A 23,602-nucleotide genomic window follows, 5' to 3' on the forward strand; every position below is an offset into this window, starting at 1 on the left:
TGTAGATAGCAAGTTTGATTTACTTGATTCACTCAATACTAGAAGTAATTCTTTATAAATATTATCATATGCGACATCTAAATTAAGTCAGACATTTGGTCTTTTTTCAGTTGGAGTCTATTCTGAAATTCTTGGTACTTTAAGGAATCAAGGTTGTTTTACCATCAATAATCTAAATGAATTGAAATAATCATTTGTTAATTTGTTTCGTTTATGTTTGGCAATTCTTGGGATAGATGTAACAGAGGCAAAATGAGTCAAACAAAATGCTGATAATCTATAACCTTTAGGAAGTTTATTTAGTAAATAGTGACATTCAGGTCAAAATTTCATGACAGATATCATTATAATTCACATACACATATATTTATTTTGTACACTGAATACACATGCAATAGTCGCAATCTCTCAATATCGAATACATCTTCATACAGAAACGATTAAAATCATATTTAACATCTTGACACGTTTAAAGAATTTGTCTTTGCCTTAAGAGGATCGAGATCTCCACTTTGGGGCTGTTTGGACTTCCCTTCGTGATCTCCCTCTCCAAGTTTAAGAATAATTGGCACATTCGCACATTTTATTTTTACTGTCTTTGAGAGTTCAAAAGAGAAAACAAAACAAAGTTTAAAAAGGAAAGAGTCAGAAAGAACTAAAGCGAGTATTTGATGGAAAAAAAATACACAATTATTTGTGGACGTTTACAGATATAACACCCAAGCAAAGTTGGAAAGAGAAGTTCGTTCGATAAACCTCTGATCAAAAGTGTTGAATAGGTAAAGAATGTCTTTGTTGACTTTGTAACAAGCTTCATTCAAACCTTCTAAACGTGTATCCTGATTATCCTATTGATGATTAACTTTATTTCTAGCACATTTTGAAGGTCATGGTTAGAGCAAAATAATTCGATAAACTATATTTCATATTTATATTTATAGGCTGTTAACTAATCTTCAAAGTCTTCAGAAAATACTAACGTCTTACACAAGGCAATTTGTCCAATATAGCCAAGGAGTTAGTAGTAACTCTTTGATAATAGCTTATCTCCTCAATACAACGTTCTGAAGAGCGTCGTAAGGTTCTTTAAGTCAAACACATTAAATCGATAATAAAGAATTAATTTAGTGTTTTTTCTTCTTTGACAAGCAGGTGCATTCCTACTAAATATTCTCATAAATTGATAAAATATCTGGAGAAAACACAAAGAGGCAATATACGGTCATGGGAAGAGAAGCAAAATGACTTATGTTGACAATGCTGCATTCAATTTCGATTGATTGCAAATTCCTACAATCAGAACCCAGTACGGAATCATCCAATCAGGGTGCATCTTTTAAAAAATGCTTGCTCGTGATTGGTTAGTTCTCGATCGTATACGAAATTGCAATCAAGTTCATTTTTGATGCAGCACAGTAAAGGAGTGGGTTCATGACGTAAACCGTCATTGCTTAGAAATTCTTTCAAAAATCCCCGAATATAACCAATATAAACAAAACGTTACAGTTTACGGTATAGTTCTAACACAAGATGATTATTTTGCTTTAGACAGCGGCGACGCAAATCAAGATGGAAAGAAAGAGAAGATGAAATAAAGACAGAACTGCTATCTACTAACATAAAAGTTTTGATCAAGAATATAACCTACATATCTTTGGTATCACAAAGTCTTGGTCCTCGTTCAAGGAGTGGCCAATTCAAAGAATACTGATGCATTCTTTTCACACAGGAAAGAAAGATAAATCTCTTATCTACAATATAACCCTAAATATCTGACCACCATTAACATCTACATAAAGATCGTATGGAATTCATGCTCATATAATACGTTGCCGTTTTGAGGATTAACTTAAGTAGTCAATTTATATAAATGTATAAGTTTAATTAACTACTCGTTAAAGCAATAAATAGAAAATAATAAGAGAAAACACTTCGCCATAATAATATGAATTAAACGTTTAGGGAAGCAGTCTATCTTATTAAAACTACGCCCATATCAATGTTCTTTTCATTTGAAGCACTAGAGTTCACATTTGGCAATTTTTAGAATTCACAATTTGAATACCATCATCACGGTTCGGTCATCTTGAAAAGCATTTACTGGAGGATGAATAACATTTGAAAAAATACCACTCTCGTCTTTCGATACAGAATAAAAAAGGCCTGTATTTTGACACAGTTGACGAAAGTGATCATATTAACAAAGGTATAAAAATCAAGATCTTGAAAGACTTAAGTTTACACGCTAGAGAATTTTCATTGAAAAACGACAAAACATCACAGGCGAATGAGAATCCAGACATGCATTCCACACGTGAGGATTTCACTCCATTTTTTCTTTCCACCAGACGTTACATCCATCGATACGATACGTTCAAACGATCACGACGATATATCTGCGAAATAGACTGCGCATGCTCACTGTCTGCATTTCCGTTCCCCTTTGACCTGGTTCGGTGCTATCCAATCATGGATGAGGTATATAATATGACATAAATCTCATAAAGTCCTTCGATAAAATTGTTTGCTGTTTTCTCTTGCGATTAAAACATGTTCTGTTTGGAGAAGCCGAACCTCTACGGAACTTCACCGGCGCTCGATCTCTGGTCAGAAACGGCAACATGGCGGTGAGTCCAATTATCATCATAACTTCTCTGTGAATGTCTTAGTTTCTGGATGTTTACCCGGGTTTTACCGAACCTCTAGGCACATCGTGTAATCACCGACTGTTCTGACAAGCTCGGAGCCAGGTTCGAGGTCCGGCAGAGGCTCCCCGACTGCTTGCCGCAGGTTGAACCTTTGTAGGAGGCCCCCGAGAAGAAGTATAAGTTGCATGAGAGCGAGCTGACTACCGATGCAGGCCCGGCTGCCCAGCGAGAAGGCGAGGAAGGCGCGTGGAACGGATACCTTGCCATCTTCGGTCAGGAAATGCTCTGTAAGAACGAAAATAATGATAAGTTAGACATCAAGACCATAAGCTTATGCAAATGAATCCTTTCATCATGTTCACAAAGGTGGAACATCAACCTAAATAATTTTTATACAAAGACTATCTTCCAAGTCACATTAAATTTGAGACATCTATAGTGACAGCATGGCTTTTCTATCAATCGCTAATAGTTATTTTAAAGGATGAATTGACGTACAATTTCTACCTTCCTGTGCGAAGGACATGGGCTAGGTTGTCCAAAGTCACCAAGAGCCTACTGATTGAGTCCAACTAAACAAGGTCCATCAGAACGCTGATAAACAAATTGGTAACAGTCAAGCTCCAGCAACAACTACTTTGCAGTCAGTTTCTAACGCTAACCATTTTTTTTTTATATAGATTTCAGTCCCTGGACTTAACACTAGTAATAATCAAATTCTTAAGCTTGGCATAAACCCACAGCATAACCATAACCCTACCCCTATATCTTCGGCAAAATAAAGACTGAAATATCGCTGGAGCAATGTGTCAGGTCTCCAACATGAAGGAAGAAAGTGAAGTGGTAAGTACCTGGTCTAAAGCTCATCGGGTCTTTCCAGTTCTTTGGATCGTGGTGAACCCACCAGAGATTGCAGAATACCGTTGTGTCTTTGGCAACGTCGTAACCTTTGACCCTGCAACGGACAAGAAGGTGACACGGAAGGAGAAAATCGGAAGATGGTGGTAAGTATAAACGTGTCTACAAGAGCCTAAAGCAATAATTCTTCTGCCAAGGGGCTATGGCAGATATTATAAGAACAACCACGAGTATCCAATGGACATGCCTACAAGAACGGAAAGGTGCTATGGATTTAAACCTATAGCATTTCCTTCTCAAGCTTCATCCTATGTCATTTCCAACAATAATAATAATTCTATTTCTTTCAGCGAAAATGAATTTATAAGTATATTGTCCCCTTGTATTGTTCCACTCATATCAAAAGAACAATAAGAAACAAAACCACTTAAGGATCTTGGAACATCGAAAATTGGCATGATTGGTCGTTTGTAAATCTGAAAAAACGATTCAATATTAAAGTGTTCACAACAAAAATGTCATCTATTGATGTGTAAGGATCTATCGTTAGGCCATCAGGATAGGCCGATGGTGTTCATCAATGCATGAACTTACTGTGTATCACACGTTGTCCGTCTAGGTCCGTTCATGGATGACATGGAGCTTTGACGAAGGGTCTCCAAGACGGTAGCCTCCAGGTATGGCAGCTTGGCACGGTCCTCCCACGTCGGCATCCTGTCCCCAAATCCTGCTGTCATTTCAGACTGAATTTTGGCTTGGACCTGTTGCAAGAAAAAGAAGGAATAGTGTCATTGATGTCGAGTACAGGGTGTAGTTTGCCAATATACAGTACATTTGCCCGTAAGATCTTTCTCCGACTTAGGACGGATATTTCGGCCTACTATCGGGCCAACTTCTGCAGAATATAGAGGGGATGATATACTGTACTACACATTCTATCGTGTCCAAAGTGGACAATATTACAGGAGCTACTGCCGAGGAACTCCCAACAATTCAAGAAGAATTACGCCAGTAGCTCAAAGCAAGTTTTACATCCGTCATATTCCATTCACTTTCTCATGATGTTACTCTCGCATTGTGGGTCAAAGACAGCGCCAGTGGGCCGACGCAGTCCAACGTAATCGAAGTAACGCCTCGAGTACAACTGGGATTATTGTCCGATAATCGGTCTCTTAAAGGCCGGCTGTACTAGTTTGGCTAGGAAGGATTAGATAACCCAGGGCGGTCACTGACAGTTGACTATCTCATCAACTCAGCTCTCAATTAACATGAGAAAAAGAGGATCATGGGGGACCAACAGGCACCGATTGGGGAAGTTTTCTATATAGAGGGAGCGAGGAGCTACAAGTAGTACAGTGGGGCTTTAATCTTACCTCGGGGTGATGGATGAGGAAGGCAATGGCCCACTTGATCGTCTTGTAAGTCGCTTCGTAACCTCCCAGGAACATATCCCACGTGGCCATAACCACGTGATCGGCACAGAATACGTCATTTCCGTTCTGATCCTTGGATTCCTTCATGGTGGCGATCAGAGTATCCGTGATGTCCCGGATGCTCTTTGGGTCAAAGGTTGCGAGATGTTCATCGTATTTCTTCTGCAGAATGGCGTCGCGGCTGCCGATCAGCTCCTGGACGAGACGAAGCTTTTTGCTCGGGAAGATCTGTGATTGAAAAAAAAGGGAGAAAATATATATTTCATGAATATAATGGCGAATTAATGGTTCAAACATGATAATAAGAGGGCGGAGGGGGGGGGGGGTACAAGGGTATAGGTGAGTTGACCACCACCAGTTGACGATTTGGTCCTGGGACCAATTGTTCCCGGCTGTACTATGTCAAACATGTTTTTTTTTCTCTAAATGTATTTGAAGTTCTTGCCATTGGAACGTCAAAATGACATTGTCAAGTGACATTGTTTTTGGAGCAGAATTGAACCATTTGACGAAGCTGACACCCTTTGTCTTCATGGCATTAGATATCAGTGCAAAGTCTGTCTCAGCAAAGACCCTTTAATAATCACGAATCGCGTAAACTTGGTTGAATAATTGCTATATCACATTCTTAATGTGGCCGCAGATCATTGTTCTCTCTGGCAAATCACAAACCCAATTTGACAAGCATACGTTTTGACAGCTCATTGAGACAATCGAATTACTTTGGCAAGTTCGCGCCAAAATCAGTCTCACTTTTTTTTTTTAGAACAACCCCGTGTAAAGTACAGATCAGAACGCGAGCCAAGTCGCAGTTCGTCTGCTATAATTCACGACAGAGTCATAATTTTGTCATCCTTTCTTTAAAAAAATATTACAGTGGAGTAATAACAATTAATTACGTACGACATCAATTCATCAATGGCTGTCCAACAGAGAAACAAGAAAGACAGTTAATACTGTATTACTTTTTTTTTTATTTTGCACTACTTTTTCATCTTACGAGCTTCAAAAAAGAGTGTTCACTTTCAACGCGTTAATTACACTTATTAATTGTCTTCCCAATAAAAGCCTGCTATTGAAGTTTACATTGCATCATATACTTATTACAGATATCAATAATGTGAAATCATGCGGAGATGTTTATTCAACAATTTTTTTTTGTTTCAAACGTAAAACTGTAGGCCCATATTCGTTAAAGCGCATCGAGATTCAAATGATTGATCTTTGAAAGTTAAATTTTAAATTCACAACACCATTATTATTGTCATTGGTATGCTTGATGAATATTTACAAGGTTGGTAGTCGTTCAACTGCAGTAACAAACTTGCAATAAAACAAATGATTGGAACGGCGGTGGAACAATGCAATCTTATTTTACAAATTAAACGTTACTCTACACGTTCAGCACAACAATCATAATAACGTGATAAGACTGCAGGCCATGCCTTTGTTTTAACCTCAAAAATGTTCCTTTACAATTACAAGCAATTCGAGCATGACAAACAAATAAACGGGTGGACATTATAATACCAAAGCATATTTGCAACAAGAATTCAACCAATTACGTTTTCAATATTTTCAAGTGCATGTATTACGAGCAAGAGTCCTTTAACCGCTTGTAAGTCAAAAACAATGACAGGCTAATTGGAGTATAGCCCGATTCACGGGCTCATTATTCTTCTCTCGTATTCTGTGTACTTTTTGGGGGAACTACTTTTGAAAAACATCACAAGGGCAAAAATTGAGCAGAGCGACAGTTCGGTGCCAGCCCAGTCTTCGATCAAGACACCGTAGTTTATATTTGATTCACTCCTCTTACAGACCTTCCACATTTTTAAAAAGTGAAAAAAGCATAAATGGTATATCTGGTTTTCAATTAAAGCCTCATGTGACGAAATAATCATTCCGCAAATCTATCATTTACTACTACTAAAGATGATCACTGGACTGTTAGAGAAATGGTCGAGTTATAGGAAAGACGTTATTAGCTTCTTTCATGTCCTCCGAAAAGGCTGGCTCGCCGATTTCCTCCCTCATATGACAAGAAAAAGTTGAAGTGTTTGGACCACAATTTCATGTCATACTTGTGTATTGTCTCTGCGTACAATACATGCAACCTTCAGCGAGTGTGAGTCTCTTTCCTATCGTTTTAATGATTCCAAAACCTCGCAGTACTTCATAATCAACTATCGCGATCGGCTATAAAACAGTTCTTTCAAAATGCAATCGCATGGCCAGAACTCATCTTTATCTTCAGGTTTTCAAAACTTGACCAGCATAGTCCAGCAAATTAACTCGAGCGTCTGGAGTGGAGTCTCGAGACGGGTTTCCATACACGACTTGGCTCACAGTCACAGCTGATATCGCGGGGCTATACCAGTGGGCTTCAGCCGTCCATCAAAGTTATGGAAATTGTTCATGGCCCTAAGCGGAAAGACCCCTACTGTGGGATACCTTCTTGGAATATGTCTTTGATTTACGGCGGAGACTCCAGTATCTGCATGTTCCTTCCACGTATCTAATTTGTGTCCTCTCCCCCCCCCCCCTTTGCCCCCGGCCCCCCTCTCCCTCTCGTTCCTGCACGAAAGATTTCGCGCTCTTCAAGTTTTCTTCTCGTTCCACACCGAGAATTCTCTGATCCTATAATGCAATTCGAAAATTTAACTACAGGGCAATTTCAGTACCTTATTCTATATGCCATACATGTCCGGATAACGTAATAATGATGTCAGCTGACAAGTTACGAAAACTCTTATAGCAAAAGCATCATTGAAATATTCAACATTTAGAACAAAAATATAAGCAATATACAACTACATGATGTTACTGTCACACTGAAACGGTCGACAGTTGATCAGTGCTAGTCGATCGCTTGGAACCTAAACGATTTTCATTTTGCACGAGACATAACCCTTATGACTGTGAAATACATTTCTAAACTCAACAATGAGGGAATATTAACTATATAATACACGAAAAAGATCATGTAAACCGTTAACACTGCATTCGTGAAATAAAGCGTGCAGAATATAGTTGCAATACAGCTTTTACGAAGTCGAAATTATAAATAGAACATGTCTTAAAATTGGATTGCGAAGTGCTTTCATTGCTTTTTTAATAACTGAAGGATTTCATACGTGTTTTTAACACACGGTGACTTATTTGTTTTACACACTGCAAATTCCCACAAGACTCGGGTGTCAAAGATTATCAAAAAATGATTGTATCGACTTTCTTTGTGACATGAATGGAGATTAACTCCAGTAAATTTTGGATGAATGATTCCCCCCTATTCTTTGCCGGAAAAAAAGTACAGTAGCAAGCTGGTATTATGTTCTAAACCAGCCCTCGCTCTGCCTCCAATCGATTTGTTTGTTTTTCAAATGTCAGTTCGCATAAAGTTCAATGCACCGTTACTCAGTTTGCGGTATTTGATAGTCCGCAAATCATAACTTTAATAGTTACCAATAACACGACGACGGCGGGCAGAAATAATAGACGCGAGCCAGCGAAAATAATGTGCACACTCACACGGTACCCACTCACTCACACACACGTAGTTTCCCGTCAGACGTTCGTTGATAATTTTGCCGAGTCAACGTGGAAATACTGGCCAGAAATTTTAAACCCTTAATTTTCACTGTGAAATAGAACTAAATCAATAAGATCGCTTCGGTATTGAATGTATTCTTATTTTCACTCCCAAAAGGACTTCACTTCCAGCTTATGCTTTAGGCGACCCCTTTTCTGCATACACCTCGTCATGATACATCTTTATAGTTTATCATGAGATTCTAAATTCAAATATTTTGATGTATATGAAACAAATAAACATCAAATCAAATCAAAGCAATTCAAATTATTCTCGCTTTGAATTTAGCATTTTAAGAGAACTGAATAATCGAGAATTACGTATTTTCACCATCTTTGCGAATGATTCTGGTTATCAAAATTCTGTTTAGTATGGGGATAGACTAGATTGTATGAGAGAGCGGGGAAAAAATGACAAAACATGATTCGAGCGGGCCTCACGACTCGAGAGACCACGGTATAGGGACCGGGAAGTTTCCCCGACCTTTAGTCACGGAAACCCCGCTGGCGGCTCATAAAAAGAACCCATGGAGCAGTTGTTTTCGCCACATGAAAAAAGTCTAGTTTTTTTCCCAGTTACACCTGCCCTGTTCGCTGATTTCCGAGATTCGGATTTTTATTTGTGGTCTTTTGCCTGAATTAGAGAGGTTATATTCGTTAATTTTCTCAAAATGGTCCGAGAGTGGTCATGACGGTCACTCTCTATTTTCCCCATTATTTTGTCCTTAAAATTATAATATTTTACGTTCTGGGCCGACTATTTACTAAAGCCCAATGTATTCTGTCCTGGGATGTTGTTTAAAATGCTACGATATCATCAACAGTGCCTTTGGTTTTTGTATGGGACTACTTGATTCTATTAACATATGTTAACATACATACTATAGAGTTGGAATCTTACTCAATAACAAGAAAATGACACTTGTGGTTTTAATTTTGCTTGATTTTATTTATATATTACTAGCGTATGGGACAGCAAATGACAAAATTTCTTCGACTTATCGGAAAGTAATACTGCAGGATCAATAGGCCTATAATAACGCAGTACGAATGTTTCTAGTGGTTCTTAAATCTTTGTAAAAATGTTCATAAAATATCAAGAGACGTATAATCTAGATTATTTTTCAGTTGCAGAGGAAAGGGTGATGCTCCCAACCCTCAATGGCAGGATCGAAAAAGGGCAAGAATTGACTCATGTTGTGACGTCCTCATATTTGTATATTGCTGCAACGCTAAGTCAGTTTAATCCCTTATTTGCTTAGGTGTCTCCATTTTTTTTGTATATTATAATACTCCCTCCTTTTCCCTATCCCCAAAGCGCGCCAAACCTCCGCCAAACGATATTTCCGTCATTCTATCATCGTCTGCTTCGAGTTCACACCTTCGAAAGAAAGAACAAGAGGACAAGAAAAAGAGGTTTGAACGCCAGGAGGGAGAAGAAGGCCAGTTTCAGAAAGAAAATAAGCTTCGGGATGTCATGGGGAAGCTGCGTTGACAGATCGCCGCACGGGGAACTCCTGGCTTGGGAACGCGGCAGCTCCTCGCTGGGATGTTATCGATGGGGGCCGTTTAGGTGGCGTGCAGTGCGTGGGGAGGGAAGGGAGAAGGGTATAATTTTGAAAGGGATCTGACGGGCTGGTTCCCCGGGGATGGGTTGTGGTTGTGGGGTTAAGCCTTTGTTGTCTATGGCGAGGAAGATGGGTGAGAGAGATCGGGAAGATGAAAGAGTGAAACGACGAGTGATCCATAACGCAGGTATTATGACACATTCATAAAAAAGAGAGAAAAAAGTGCACAAGGCCTATTAAAGTAATAGGACTACATAAAGAAGTAAAAAATCAGATATTCTTTAGTACTCAGTTCATTCACGACATGAGCATTTCACAATTCGACAAAGCAATTTCAATTAAAAATTAACTTATTGCTAGTTTTGCTGAAACATTATTTTTTTCACATAGTATTTTGTCTAAAATATTGTACAGTGAAATTATAAGGTTCAACTATGTAATTTGGGAGTTTTGGATTAAGATAGCAAAAGCTCAGGTTAGAATAATCAAACAAAATGTAGTTATGAAAATGTAAAATCAATTTTGCAAGTAGGCTCACACAATTCTTCAAATTTTGTTTGTATTCAAATACATTTAGCCTATCAAAATAAGGGTAAAAAAGAAGATCCGGTTCATTGACACTACATGTAAATGTTTAAAAATTCATTGTTAACTATTTCACTAAACATTACCATTAGATTTTCACATCGTTCATGACCATGGGAACTTTTTCACCTGTCACAATATTGGTTTTTAATGATCACTACATAACCATTATCTCTCTTTGCTGTAGAGTAGACCATAATATAGGTCATAAGTGACCACATCCTTACAGCATAAATACCATCACCATATATAGTACATATAGGCCTATACCCGTTCGAATTTCCCTGGAAGTACGTGCCCCTCTCGTTATAACCCCAAAGTATCTATTTTGGACGAAAGATAACATTTTTCCCTCCAGCTTGCTGACCTCACGTCATAGTTACGTCGCCATAATTAGGCTAGCTTCGTCATGATTGTCGGATGGGTCCCGTCGCGTGCTCGGCACGGGGCCCCAGCCGTCTAGTTAACCCCGCCTCACCCCGTCACCCCAACAGGAGGTAAAGATACTCTTTCTTAATCTAGCTCAATCCCTTTCTCGCTTCTCCATTTTTTCTCGACCTTTTGGATGTTTGTATCCTTTTTATTTTTTTTTCTACTATGAACCATATTTCATTGAATATGATATTAAGATGAGAGCAAGCAGTGCCCCAAATTCATGAACTGGAAAAAAAATCGCCCGTGATCCGCTCTTGAGTCTTGTACGTTATTATGAATGACGATTTCCCTTTGCTACAAAAATAATTTTCTTGCTTCAGAAACCTGTATCAGTTGAAGACAACCACTTTACAAAATGACTTACACAGTTCTCAGTGAATTTCCAATGGATGTAAGATCAATATAAATATTTATTTTATATTTGTCATCTTTTTTTTTAAATCAACAGTATATCATTGACTTCATGTCTAGCGAATCTGCCACGATTTATGTTTAGACCGGTTTATTAACATATTCAAATGTATGTATGTTTCTTTCCTGGGGACCTAGTGACGGGACATTAACCTGTTATTAAGGAATGAACTACAATACTTGGAATCCAGTCTGCACACATTACTTGGGGATATGTCAGGCAAGCCTTGTGCAAGTTTTAGGGTTGTCAAGAACAACGTTTGTTTAAACAGTGTGCTCGACTGTCTAGTCAATATGAAAAACATAAAATAACTCGTCGAGAAAAGGTTGAACTGATTAAACGGTCATTTTGTAGCCTATTAATGAAGGGTACGAGCTAGGATGGCACCTACCCTCCTGAAACGCGAACGTTGCCACGACTAAAAGAGCCGTCTCGTATTGCTACATATACTCTTTCGTTGATTTGAGATGATTTGTTAATTATATCCGGCATCCGAGAATCAACTCCTACTTTTGATGAATTCCAAAGTCTCATTAATATCATAACGTGTGTTTGGTACTAGCCATACCTATTATTGTGAGTAGCGCGCGCCGTATACACTTCGATCCCGAAATATTTCAGTGAATGGAAAATAATAAATCCCCGACTTTGGAGTGTCAGATAATTGCCCCCAAGTTCCCATAACCTCTTATATGAGGAGCCATTTGTGACACTCTAAAGCTTTAAAAGTGAATGAACACATCTTCAATCGCAATGCGGCAGAAAGCCGTACCAAGCTATACGGATCTTTTGAGTCAATTTTCGAATATGAACTGCCCCATAACGCAGTCCATCGCAGAGTACAATCCTCTTTCTCTGCGTACACAAAAACGGACAGCAGCATCAACAGGCCATCAACAACAGGCATCACTTCAGGAAAAATTTATGCGAAAAATCCGCTTCGAATCTCGAGCAGAAAGGGCAATGACTTCCAAGGCAATGTGAAAGGTCAGTAGGTCAAATTCCTCTTGTTTTTGAGCTGCCACCTGTCCCTTCTAGCAACAGTTCTTTCTTTCTCTTACCCTCCTTCTTCTTTTATTTCTTGCTCGAGAAATCCCAAGACCTACTTTTCGCAAATCTGTCGTATTTTCGTGCTTCGATCGTGCCCCCTTTTAGATCAGCGAGTAGTTTCAATTCGTACTACACAAGGGCGTGTGACCCGTTTATTCTGGGATAATTCCTGCCCGTTTATGGATAATTTCGAGGCAGATAACTTTCAACCCTGATTTGACTGTCCGGTCTGTCACCCCGTCAAGATTTTCGACGTAAATCGGAGGAGAGCAGAATGCCTGCAGAAATACCGGTATCTCTGGAAGTAGACCTCTCTGTTTCTAACAGGAATTGACACTGGTTCGTCTGATAATAGTTAGAACTTACTGCCAATGAATGTATATTGTAAACTTCAAAGATAAACGTTCAAACTTTAGACAAATGGACATATTTTCGATAATTATAATAACAACAAGTCCTATATCTTAATTGATACGGTCATGTCCCTTCAAATGATGTATTAGAACAAGACGAATAGGTTATTTTCTCTTCCACAGTTCATTGGATTTGCATTGACTGAAATGGATGATGACCAACAATTTCGGATAAGATATTAAAAGAAAAAATGATATAATATAATCATTGTAAACAGCTTGGATCCCAATCACTTCATGTCGTTTCTCGAACAACCCCACACATATGATTTATGCGCTCAGTTTAAATTCAGCACGATCTATTTAAGATCTAGTCTATATTTAACATCGCCACCACGAAACTGATACATCAACAGTTGTTTTGTGAGAAATAACACACACATTATAATGATAACATCAAATCATTTCGTGTCATTATCCAAATGTCAATGTTCTATTGACTAACATCAATCATTTACCTTGCAAATAAGCTTTGCAATTTTATGCATTTTCTTTTGGAGCTTTACCTTCTATTCTTCAACAAACAAGTCGTACTTTATTTCAAACGTTAATGGTTTGGCCCGTTTTTCAGTAGAGCTAGCTCTGTCAATAAACAAATCATATTTGGTTTGTTCCAAGCGATGCTCGTGGTTTTGCTAGGTTTATATTGCGTGCCCGTTAATCAAATAAGAATGGTACATTCACTATTGCGCATCGAAAAACATGACCAAATATCATTCAATAACTCGAATCCTTTTAGTCTTCAATAGCAGACTGCTTGATGATATTGCAATAACGAAATGCATCGTTTTTCACTAACAGCCACTATATTTGAAATCGCCAAACTCTTCACAAAATGACACTAACCCGTTAATTGCATTATGAATAAACATGTCATGGATAATTGGCGAATCCGTTCATTACCTTCTCAACTTTGCAGACCCCTTTTTGTTTCGAAATGAATATCGTCAATGAAAACGATGACGAGTTATTTTGGCACGGATTTCGTTCTTTTTTATTGCGATGTCAACAAATTGGCAACAAATCAGAATAGGTGTTGTGATGAGGAAATCATTAATCTAGTTAATCACGAAGTTGTGATTTCCACCTCCAAAAGAACTAATGCACGCGTGAGTTCTGTTGTGCGTGTACCGATGGTGATACTGCACATGCACCCTCTACGGTCGGAAAACAAATACACACACACTATCGGCAACCAGACGCTCTTTCTCAATCTTTGAAATGCTGTACTGAATGTTACGACTTGTTTAGAATTCTATATTTTATTTGAGAGAACACTGCTTTATATTAAGGAAATAGTTTTGAGTGTCACTCAATCCATCACACAGCTAGAAAACGTAGGCGTTTTGTTATTCATCCAAAACTAAAACACATTTTTTTTTTTGCATTTCGATAGCCCTCTATTTGAAAAGAGATGAGTTTTGATTTAGAAAGTCTGCTAGATACTTTCGTTTTCAGTTTTTTCAGATGGTTTTGGTTAAATATTCAATAAAACTGACACCAGAGCAGTTTGAATTGACAGACTACAATCTATTTTATTTGTGAACCCGGATTCCGGTTGGCTGCAGAATTGCATTCGCTAACGTGTGTCGATTCGGTTCATTGCAAACCGTATTCGTTTACAGCATCGCGTGGGTAACTCAAGGGATGAAGGGAGAGAGAGAGAGAGAGAGAGAGGGAGAGAGAAAACTACCTTGATGTTCACATGCATATATCCTAATAAATAGTAAAGGGATAATTCACTTGAACGAAAAACAAGTTCGAATTTCAGTACTCTTGAATAAAGCAAGTATTGTGGATTGTCAAGACTGTGAAGGTCCCCGAATTCCTAAATACGCAGAAGACAAGAAAACTACCCCCTAAACTCAAAACACAATAAACAAGAAAGAAAAGACGTTGAAATCCCAATTAACCAATGCTATGTATCATCTTGGGTCTTTCGTCATTTTCGCAAATATGAACAATATTTTAGATGGCTTTTCGAGATCAGAGTTCTATTTTGTTTTCATTTACTTTTTGAGACCCTATACAAAATTCTGACAGTATACACAAATGCCATTTTGAATACTTAGATAGCTATTTAGCAGATGTGTAAGCGCTGTAGAAAAAAGAAAAAAAAACCACACCGCTATGCTTGTTTATAACCCTTAAATATATACCCTTCAATCATGTTAATGATACGGAACGATCTTGGTATATTCGGTATTTCTGTATTTTATCCAAAAAAAATGAAGCAAACATAGATAGACGAAACCAATACAGTAGTTGCGCACTTGCATATGATCCAATGTAAATAGAACTCCATGTACAATCTATGCTCATCATTTTGCGATCACTTGGTTTATCTATGGTATCCGCAAAGTACAAGACAGGGGAGCAAAGCAATCTACGCATTATTGCTCGAGCTTCAAACGGGTATACCGCTGCCGTATATACAGTTTATTGATTTCTCTCTGTGTGCATCTCTCTCTTTCTCTGTGCATCTCTCTGTCTCTATTATCATTCTCTATCTCTCACTCTGTCTGTATCCCTCTGACTCTCTATCTCTCTCCCTCTCTCTCTATCAAGTATATTAACGCCATCCTTCTCACCACCCCTCTCTCTCTCTATTTGCGAGCATCCTCACTATAAATACATCCTCATTAGATATACAGTGAGCAATGTTCATTGCGGTGTTGCACTTCAGTCGTATGCCAACAGAGAGGGAGAGAGAGAGAGAGAGAGAGAAGAGAGGAGGTGGCAGGGAAGGAAGGAAAAAGCAGAGGAAAAGGAAGAAGGAAAATCAAAGAATGCTAGTAATTACTATAAGAAATGATGATACGTGATATGATATTTGATGTGAGAGGGATTGAAAAAGAGATTTAATTAAAGAGAGAGAGAGAGAGAGAGAGAAGTAGAGAGAGAGAGAGAGAGAGAGAGAGATGGAGAGAGGAGATGAAGGTAGTGTTTACGAACGTTAACACAAACTGTCTCAGAAGACAAGACTCGGGATAACATTGATAAATGAAGCGAAGAGGAGATAACATGAATGATTGACATGATAGATGAATCGCAATCATGTTCGATACCAGTGGGCAAAAAACCCACAACAAACAACAACATGACCACAGGATGCAAATAATTGTGAATGAGATAGAGATGCGCGGAGGAGAAGACTGATGCTGTCCCGTTGCCATGACAATGACTTGACTGGGAGCTGCGTACGTGAGGCTACTGCTAGTACTTGTGTTGGCCGTCATCCAGTTACTCGCATCGCATCATTCATCAACTGACTCAAGCTGTGCTAAGACGTCTTCCAAACACCTTGTATACCAGTCAAGAATTGTAGGTCAACGGTATGGCATATGTCGGGAAGGCATCTATACTACGCTGTATCAAATCTCCAAGCGGCATTGTGCATCCTCGCTCGGTCTTTTGAATCGGCCCCCATAACAATCCTGTGTATTTTAAACACCACGCCTTTGTGAAGAGTGGTACGTCTTTCCCTCATTACCAACTACCATCCACATTTTTTCTCCCATCATCATCATCATCGCCATCATCATCCTCCTTACATTAAATCTCCTCCTCCTCAACATAGTTTGTTTACATTGCAATAACCATCCACAACTCGTCCTATTTGCGCCTTGTCATTTTCCCATTTCAAAGTGTAATAATTACCAAGAACAAGTGGCTTTGTAGCCGTTGGTTATGGTTGTTTGAAGCTTAAAGCCAAATGTTTTTCAATTAAACTAGAGAATATTTGAAAAAAATACAGCTAAAGGTTTTCACTGCCTTGCAGATATGGGTCATTCAACGACGCCCTGATGCATAGTTACATCTAAAATACAGCGCACAGCCCAATGCAACAGTGTGCATAAAACATATGTGCACCGCTTGCAGTTGCAGGCGATCTACAATCCTAGGTGTCGAAAATATTGTTCAACACGTTGAATGCTGTTGTAAAAGGTCCCTTCAATTTTCTATCCCTGAGTATTGTGAGTCGATTTTTTTAGAGTATTTAACCACACACGTAAGTCAATATTTTAACACTCTCTTAATTCTATGCAGGCTTTTCAAGTCATCTCGTTTCCTCATAACGGGCAGGGCACCTTTTTTGCCGAACCGTCTTGTAGGTCAATATAAATTGCATTCATATAGCATCTCGCGCCTAAAGAACGCGGACAATCTCACAAAAATGGGGCTAAATTTGGAGTAGGCTGCTAAATCTCAGCTAGATGCAGACTTACTCCAATGTTAGTTTATTTTCACAAGAGTAGCTGTTGTTGTAAGGTATAAGTTTGGGATTGTAGCCACCTAAATTCACCGCATTCCTGCCGACTGCCATTACCCCGAAATTGTACTATTTTAGAAGCTATCCCTTCCATACTTTTATACACAGGTTATATTGTATACGAGCTATCTACAAACGACAATTTAAACTAATGTTTCCCTGAAAATACATCTTATTGCCATTTTCTTCCATCCTATCTCACTCACAATCAATAAATCCACAACGCGTAAGCATAAACTTCCGCACTCATCAGCAACGTTGGGTCAAAATAATATTTTTATCGCTTCAAAGCAATATCGTCATATTACATTCAGTAGAGTATCATATTCGAAGTGTTATACCCGACTACATAGTTCAACTATTGCCCGCGCGTGTTGCCCTATGTCAATATTGGATTGTGGAGCTATATTTAGTATAAACCTTGCCCTACGTCTTTCCGTGTGCGTTCATTCTCAATTTCTCAGTCCACATTATTATTATGCTCAGCTTTGCAAACGAAGAGCGCTACCGGAACAAATTTTGCTCTTCTTTATTTCCCCTGTTGTTTCTTTCAAAATATTCATTTCATAGCTTTACTCCAATTTTTAATTTCGCCCTTTACATTGAAATGTCATACTCCTCGTTAGGCTTTGATATATTTTTTTTAGTACATAAAATTATATTTTTACATGCCTCAACATTTTCCTTGATATTAGTATACTTGTTTTTCCTTCCATCATTTTGGAATAAACAAAGTATATCCACATTGTTTTCAATTAAACTTGCAACAATACTACACACTTTAGGGATTACGGTCATGATGGTGTCAATAATCAACAAAATATTTTTATCTGGGGGGGGGGGGGGTCACCATTAAATAATATTTGTATTTGGTACAGGCAAAATTGTACTTAAGTGAGGATTTAATAGGTGCAGGATCTTGATAGATTACAATTATGAATTTAAGTGAGAAAAAAAATTTGAAACAGGGGCAGTCAGATGAAATCTTAACATATATCAGAAAGTGTCAGATATTATGTTGGCCTAGATAAAAACAATTAAATATTACAATTGTATTGCCTCTCACCTTTAGTGCTGGGAACACATCGATGGGATCTCCTGGTTTCAAGAGGCTTGAGAATTTTTGATTGCTGTCAACCAGGGCTTGATACTCGGGATCGTCCAAGGTATATCTCGTAGCGAATGTGAGCTGTGAGATGATGTTGATGATAGCGAGGTTGAGCTCGTTCTCGATGTCGACGACAGGTCCGGCTTTCTTCATGAGAAGTTGGGTGAAATATTCCGCCTCGCGAGTGATTTTAATTCCCATTGCCTCGCAGCCCACGCCGCGGATATTCTTGTGCAGGGCCGCCGCCGTGGCGCGGCGGTGCAACCTCCAGCCGGGGGTGTAGTCGCCGAAAACGATATCGCAGTTGTTTCGACTCATGAGGCTAACGGAGTAGAGGCAGGGGCGTCCGGCGTAGTCGACGGAGCGATGGTGGAGGGCTTCCCTGATCGAGTCGACGTCATTGAGCACGACGAATGGAGTTGTGCCGATCTTGAGGGAGAAGACGCTCCCGTATTTGTCCGCGAGGTTCTTCATGACGCGATACGGGGCTTTCCCCGTCATGAATACCGGCAAGTTGCCGATGATTGGTAGGGCAGGAGGTCCGGGTGGTAAGCGATATTGCTTGCCATATCTCTTGGAGACAAAACTCTTAACCATCCACAAAACAAGAACAAGAATCACTAACTCGATAGCCACCATGATTCACCTAGCTCGAGGTCCCATACAAATTAAAAAGAATTCAATTCACGAAAAATCCAAACGGGTGTCTTGTAAAGAACAGTCACTGTGACTAGAAGAGAAATCCGCCAGCGAGACGAGATGTTTTCTCTCTTTGAGCTTGAGCTACGAATGAATCTTCTATCCTTCTCTCTCCGTTGATATTGCAGCTGATCGCCTGCGATGTCAAACGCCGAACACAGACTCGGGCGCACGCGACGATTCGAGCATGCAACACAGCCAGCTGATTGAAGCTCAGCGATCGCCTGACAGGTAATACGAAGTAAGCGCACGCCAGCTCGCTAGCAGTTACCCTCAAAATAACCTAAAACCACACACATGTAATAATCGAAGACGGGGTATAGAGGGCCGTTGATATGTCATCACCCATTATCACGTTAGCTATTTTATACCTTCGCGCAGAATCGTTTGCTTAATTATCCCATAGTCTGTCAAACGTAGCTTTCCCATTCGGAGAATCCCGCCTTCTGATTGGCTGCGAAACTTCGTACTTATGCTAATAAGCACACGCCCATCGACCAATCAGCACCCGTCCTTGCTCGACTAGTTAAGTTCAATGAACACCTACTCATCATACGAGTGTTCTCTTTCTCTACCTGTCTCCCGTATTTTCTTCTTTATTTTCCTCCTAAAGAAATTAAGTCAACACGCACTCTGAACAAACCTGGAATATATCAGTGCATTGACATGGTGCCGGGTGATTATTTGGAGGGCAAGAAAAAAAGAAAAGAAAATCAACAAATAAAGAAAGTTCGAGTATTGGCATGACATAAATATCAACGGAGGTCGCTCAAGGCTCGTTCGAGTAATAGTACAGTCACCTCTAGACTGTACTCTAGCTGGTTCGCCCCTGTGTATGATGTTGATAATAATAAGCTACGGTCGTGCGACAGCCCAGCGTCTGAAGAAGAAAGACGCCCCCTAAGACAGAGAAGAAACACGGATATCTCCGACGATAAGAAAAGAGATACGCTGGAAATTTTTACCGCAACGTGCAAGTTCCAAAGTGTTACGAAGTGAGCAACTGAATAAGAAAAACTCCAACTGCAGCTAAAATTAAAAACGTTCAGTAAATTTATTATTCAAAACTGTATTCGGGTTTGTAAAAGAAATCCACAATCCTTACTGTAAAAAAAATGCACTTTTGGATTAAGGTAGCCTATACAAAATTCATAAAGCAAAATACACCGCCATTCCACAATCTTTCTGGTCTGGTCGGCAAATGTCTATCAACATTGGTCAAGCTTCCAGCCGATAAGGGGCCACTTTTAGGATGAGGGGTGTTAGGTGGACAAAATGTGAACAAAAAATAGTAGTAGTAATAATTAGAAATCAAAAGGCGTGGGAAAAATGGGAGGGTGTAAGAAGGGGTACAACTCACTTTTCAGTTGCAATTTCCACGCTCACTTCAATTTTCTCTCTTTCTTCTTGTTAGTTTCCTTTCTTTTTCTCCATTCAATTGGATGAAGATGTGCATGTGCCCCCTCTTTTAGTACTAACCTACTGTTGCAACAAAATGGATGTTATTTTATTTTTCTGATTAAGGGGAAGTCCACCCTGAAATTAAGTTAGTTATAATAGGAGTAGAAAAATGAGAGAAACAAGTCAGTGAAAGTTTGAGCAAATTCCGATTAAAAATAAGGAAGTTAGGATTTTTGAAGTTGTGATCAATCAAACACAAATTGGCAACTCTATGACGTATCATGCGAGCTCAACTTCCATTTGCTCAGTACTAAAAAAATCTAAAATTTTCATTTTCCCTCAAGAAAAATTTCAACCATACATGCACCCTAAATATAATAATTGCAAATATGTTTCTATACTCCCCCTGCAAGGAACAAATATATATTCCGTCATCAATAACGAAGAAAACGTGATTTTATGGAATATTATGCACAAAGCAAATGAAGGAGAGCTCGTATAATAAGTCACAGAGTTGCCAATTTGTATTTGATTGATCACAACTTCAATAATTCATAACTTTCTTATTTTCATTCAGAATTTGCTCAAACTTTCACTCACCTGATTTTCTTATTATTCTGCCTCTATCGAAACAAACTTATTTTGGGGGTGGACTTTCCCTTTAACAAAACGTTTCAAGTAAATATCTTTGAAATGAATGTCATACATTTTTATAGACATCCGCCTGGAGAGATGTGGGAAAGCCAGTTTCAGCATCTCCTTATAACTTCGAAATGGAGTCCTGCCAAAATCTTGATTTGAAGGTGAATTTGAGGACGATTCGGATTTTGCTTCGCCTTGACGAGCGCGCGCAGCTCGACCCCGTGTTAAGGTCGAGGTGTTTAACGGATAAAGCCCAACACGAGACCTTGCATATCGGACTAACCCCCAGCCGACGGGCTTATACCCCCAAAATCTAGGGCACTGTACGCGGGCACATATGGAGAAAGGTGAATAACTTCTTGTTATTGGGTTAAAGGTGGATTCTGGAATTTGCTCCAAGAGTAGACGAAGTCGACATATTTCGTCTTCAGGCTACCAAGGATATCACGTAATGATTGCATAGTTAAAAGCAAGAAAACAATAAAGGAATATAAATCACACAAAGAGGGAACTAAAAAGGTAATAATCAAATTCGGTTGATATCAGATACAGAATAAAATGTCATCATTGATCTTACGACATTTTGCTTTTAGTTGTCGAACCATGAAAGAAGTTTACTCCTGGTGCAAGAATCGTTTATATAGCGTTTCAATATTTTCATGTTCTATTTTTTAAGGGGGGGGGGGTATTTTTTAGGTGGCGCGACGATGGCAATCGCTCGAGTACTAAAACATGAAATTTGTTTTTAATCTTTAAATTGATCAGAAACAGCAGAGTTGTTGTTGTCAAGTAGTCTAAAGACATGATTTGATATATGAGTCGTGAGTTCAAGCCCTGACACGGTCTTTGTAGGAAAGCAAATGCCTTTTTTGGGGTGATAAATTTAATAATCCTTGGGATACCTCTCCTGTGCTTGTCGGAAAATTTGTAAAAGTTTAAGGTGCTTCAAAATAGCCCCTGTTCTCAAAGTAGGAGAAATGACCTAATTTTATTGGTGGAGTGCGGGGGGGGGGGGAGAGGTCAGAAACGAAAGAGGTTAAAACAAAACAAAACAAATTGTGGATTCCCCGCGAAAAATTTAGAGGCATGTATACGACGACGTCTGATCCAGCCTAGAGAAAATAATCCGGCAGATTTATCTTAGGGCAGGTGTGTCACGAGCGGCTGGATGATACTTGTATTACAGGTATGGCCTTGATCTGAGGTGTGAATGGGTAAAGCGCCCCCTGGTGGCTTTGGAATGGTCACAGGGAGTTTCGCCCCTTCCCCCCTCAACAAACAAAAAAAAACACACAAGAAAATTAAGTGGAAATGAGTGTGAGTTTAGGAAAGTTATACACTGTTCAGAGAGAGAGAGAGAGAGAGAGAGAGAGAGAGAGAAAGGGGGGGGGGTGCCCTTGATCTTAAGGTGGTAATGGATGACATGCGCCAGTGGCGTTAGCATGGGGGCACTTCGGGTTACCCCCCCCCCCCAATTCAAATGACGAAATCAAAGCAAAGTAAAAGAAAAGAGAACAACGAAAAGGAGAGGGGGGAGGGGGGGGGGGGTGAACAGTAGATGATAACCATGCCATTCCTAAAGTCGAGGAAATTAACACTGTTTATGGGGGGGGGGGGGTCATTTCCAAGGAGAATGATATAAATAGGCAATTTTCGTAATCCAATCTAATGCATAAATCTTTGCAAAGTTCGTTACGATTTATTTCATTCACCTCTACGAATAATTGTATTTCAACAGTCAGAATGCAAATTGCAAATCAGTACATTGGTTAGGCAGGGCAAGCCGTAATGTTTGTCCTACCTAGCAACAACTATTGAGATACATTTACTCGTAACAGGTGAATTAAATATTTTGTATCGAGGCGCTTCACAAATGCATATAGGCCTATGCATACATTTGGTTACATTGCGAAACTGGCCCATTCCATTCTTTCCCCGTGAAGATACTGACCCCGGAAATGAAAGATAACTACATACCACTGTCACTAGCCTGCATGCCTTTTATTCTTGCTTCCAATCGTGTCTATTGACCTCTAGAAAAAAACTCAAAATGTGTTTTTCAAAGGGTACTTTATAATTCTTATGACTCCGGTCACATTCATAATATTGAAGAGTTCTCGGAAGAACTACGGTAACCTCTCATAATATCGTACAGTCAGCAATCATTACAAGATTTATAATGCGTTTTCTCCGTATTCATCGGTTGTCCTTAGAAAGGGATGGTATTAATTTCAAGCAAAGTCTTTTATAGCTGTGAAATTGTTGTTGCGTCCTGTGACAAGCCCTGCTTTGGCACTACGGACACTTCTGATCTTTATCTATTTCCTTCTGATTCCATTTAGATATTAACATTTTTCGGTAACATAACAAACATAAGATACTAAGAATTATTATCTGTCAATGAGTCATAAATAAAGCAAATATACATAACAATTCGTCGCTGTTTTCACGAAGTGACGGTACTGAAAAAAAATTGCATTCACTTT

The 23,602-nt window shown here is 39.1% G+C and overlaps 1 protein-coding gene across 1 annotated transcript; it reads right to left on the bottom strand.

Annotated features, from left to right (window-relative positions):
- Nucleotides 1–267: 267 nt before the first annotated feature.
- On the bottom strand, nt 268–19,435 carry LOC581339 (steroid 17-alpha-hydroxylase/17,20 lyase). Its single transcript, XM_781345.5, has 5 exons — nt 18,333–19,435; nt 4,880–5,167; nt 4,101–4,267; nt 3,500–3,603; nt 268–2,933 (listed from the first exon to the last, which is right to left on the bottom strand). The coding sequence occupies exons 1-5, from the start codon at nt 19,011–19,013 to the stop codon at nt 2,692–2,694; spliced, it is 1,482 nt and encodes a 493-aa protein (XP_786438.2). The 5' UTR covers nt 19,014–19,435; the 3' UTR covers nt 268–2,691.
- Nucleotides 19,436–23,602: the final 4,167 nt, after the last annotated feature.

Source organism: Strongylocentrotus purpuratus, unplaced genomic scaffold (genome assembly GCF_000002235.5).
Source record: "Strongylocentrotus purpuratus isolate Spur 01 unplaced genomic scaffold, Spur_5.0 spur5_scaffold_13, whole genome shotgun sequence".
Lineage (NCBI taxonomy): Eukaryota > Metazoa > Echinodermata > Echinoidea > Camarodonta > Strongylocentrotidae > Strongylocentrotus > Strongylocentrotus purpuratus.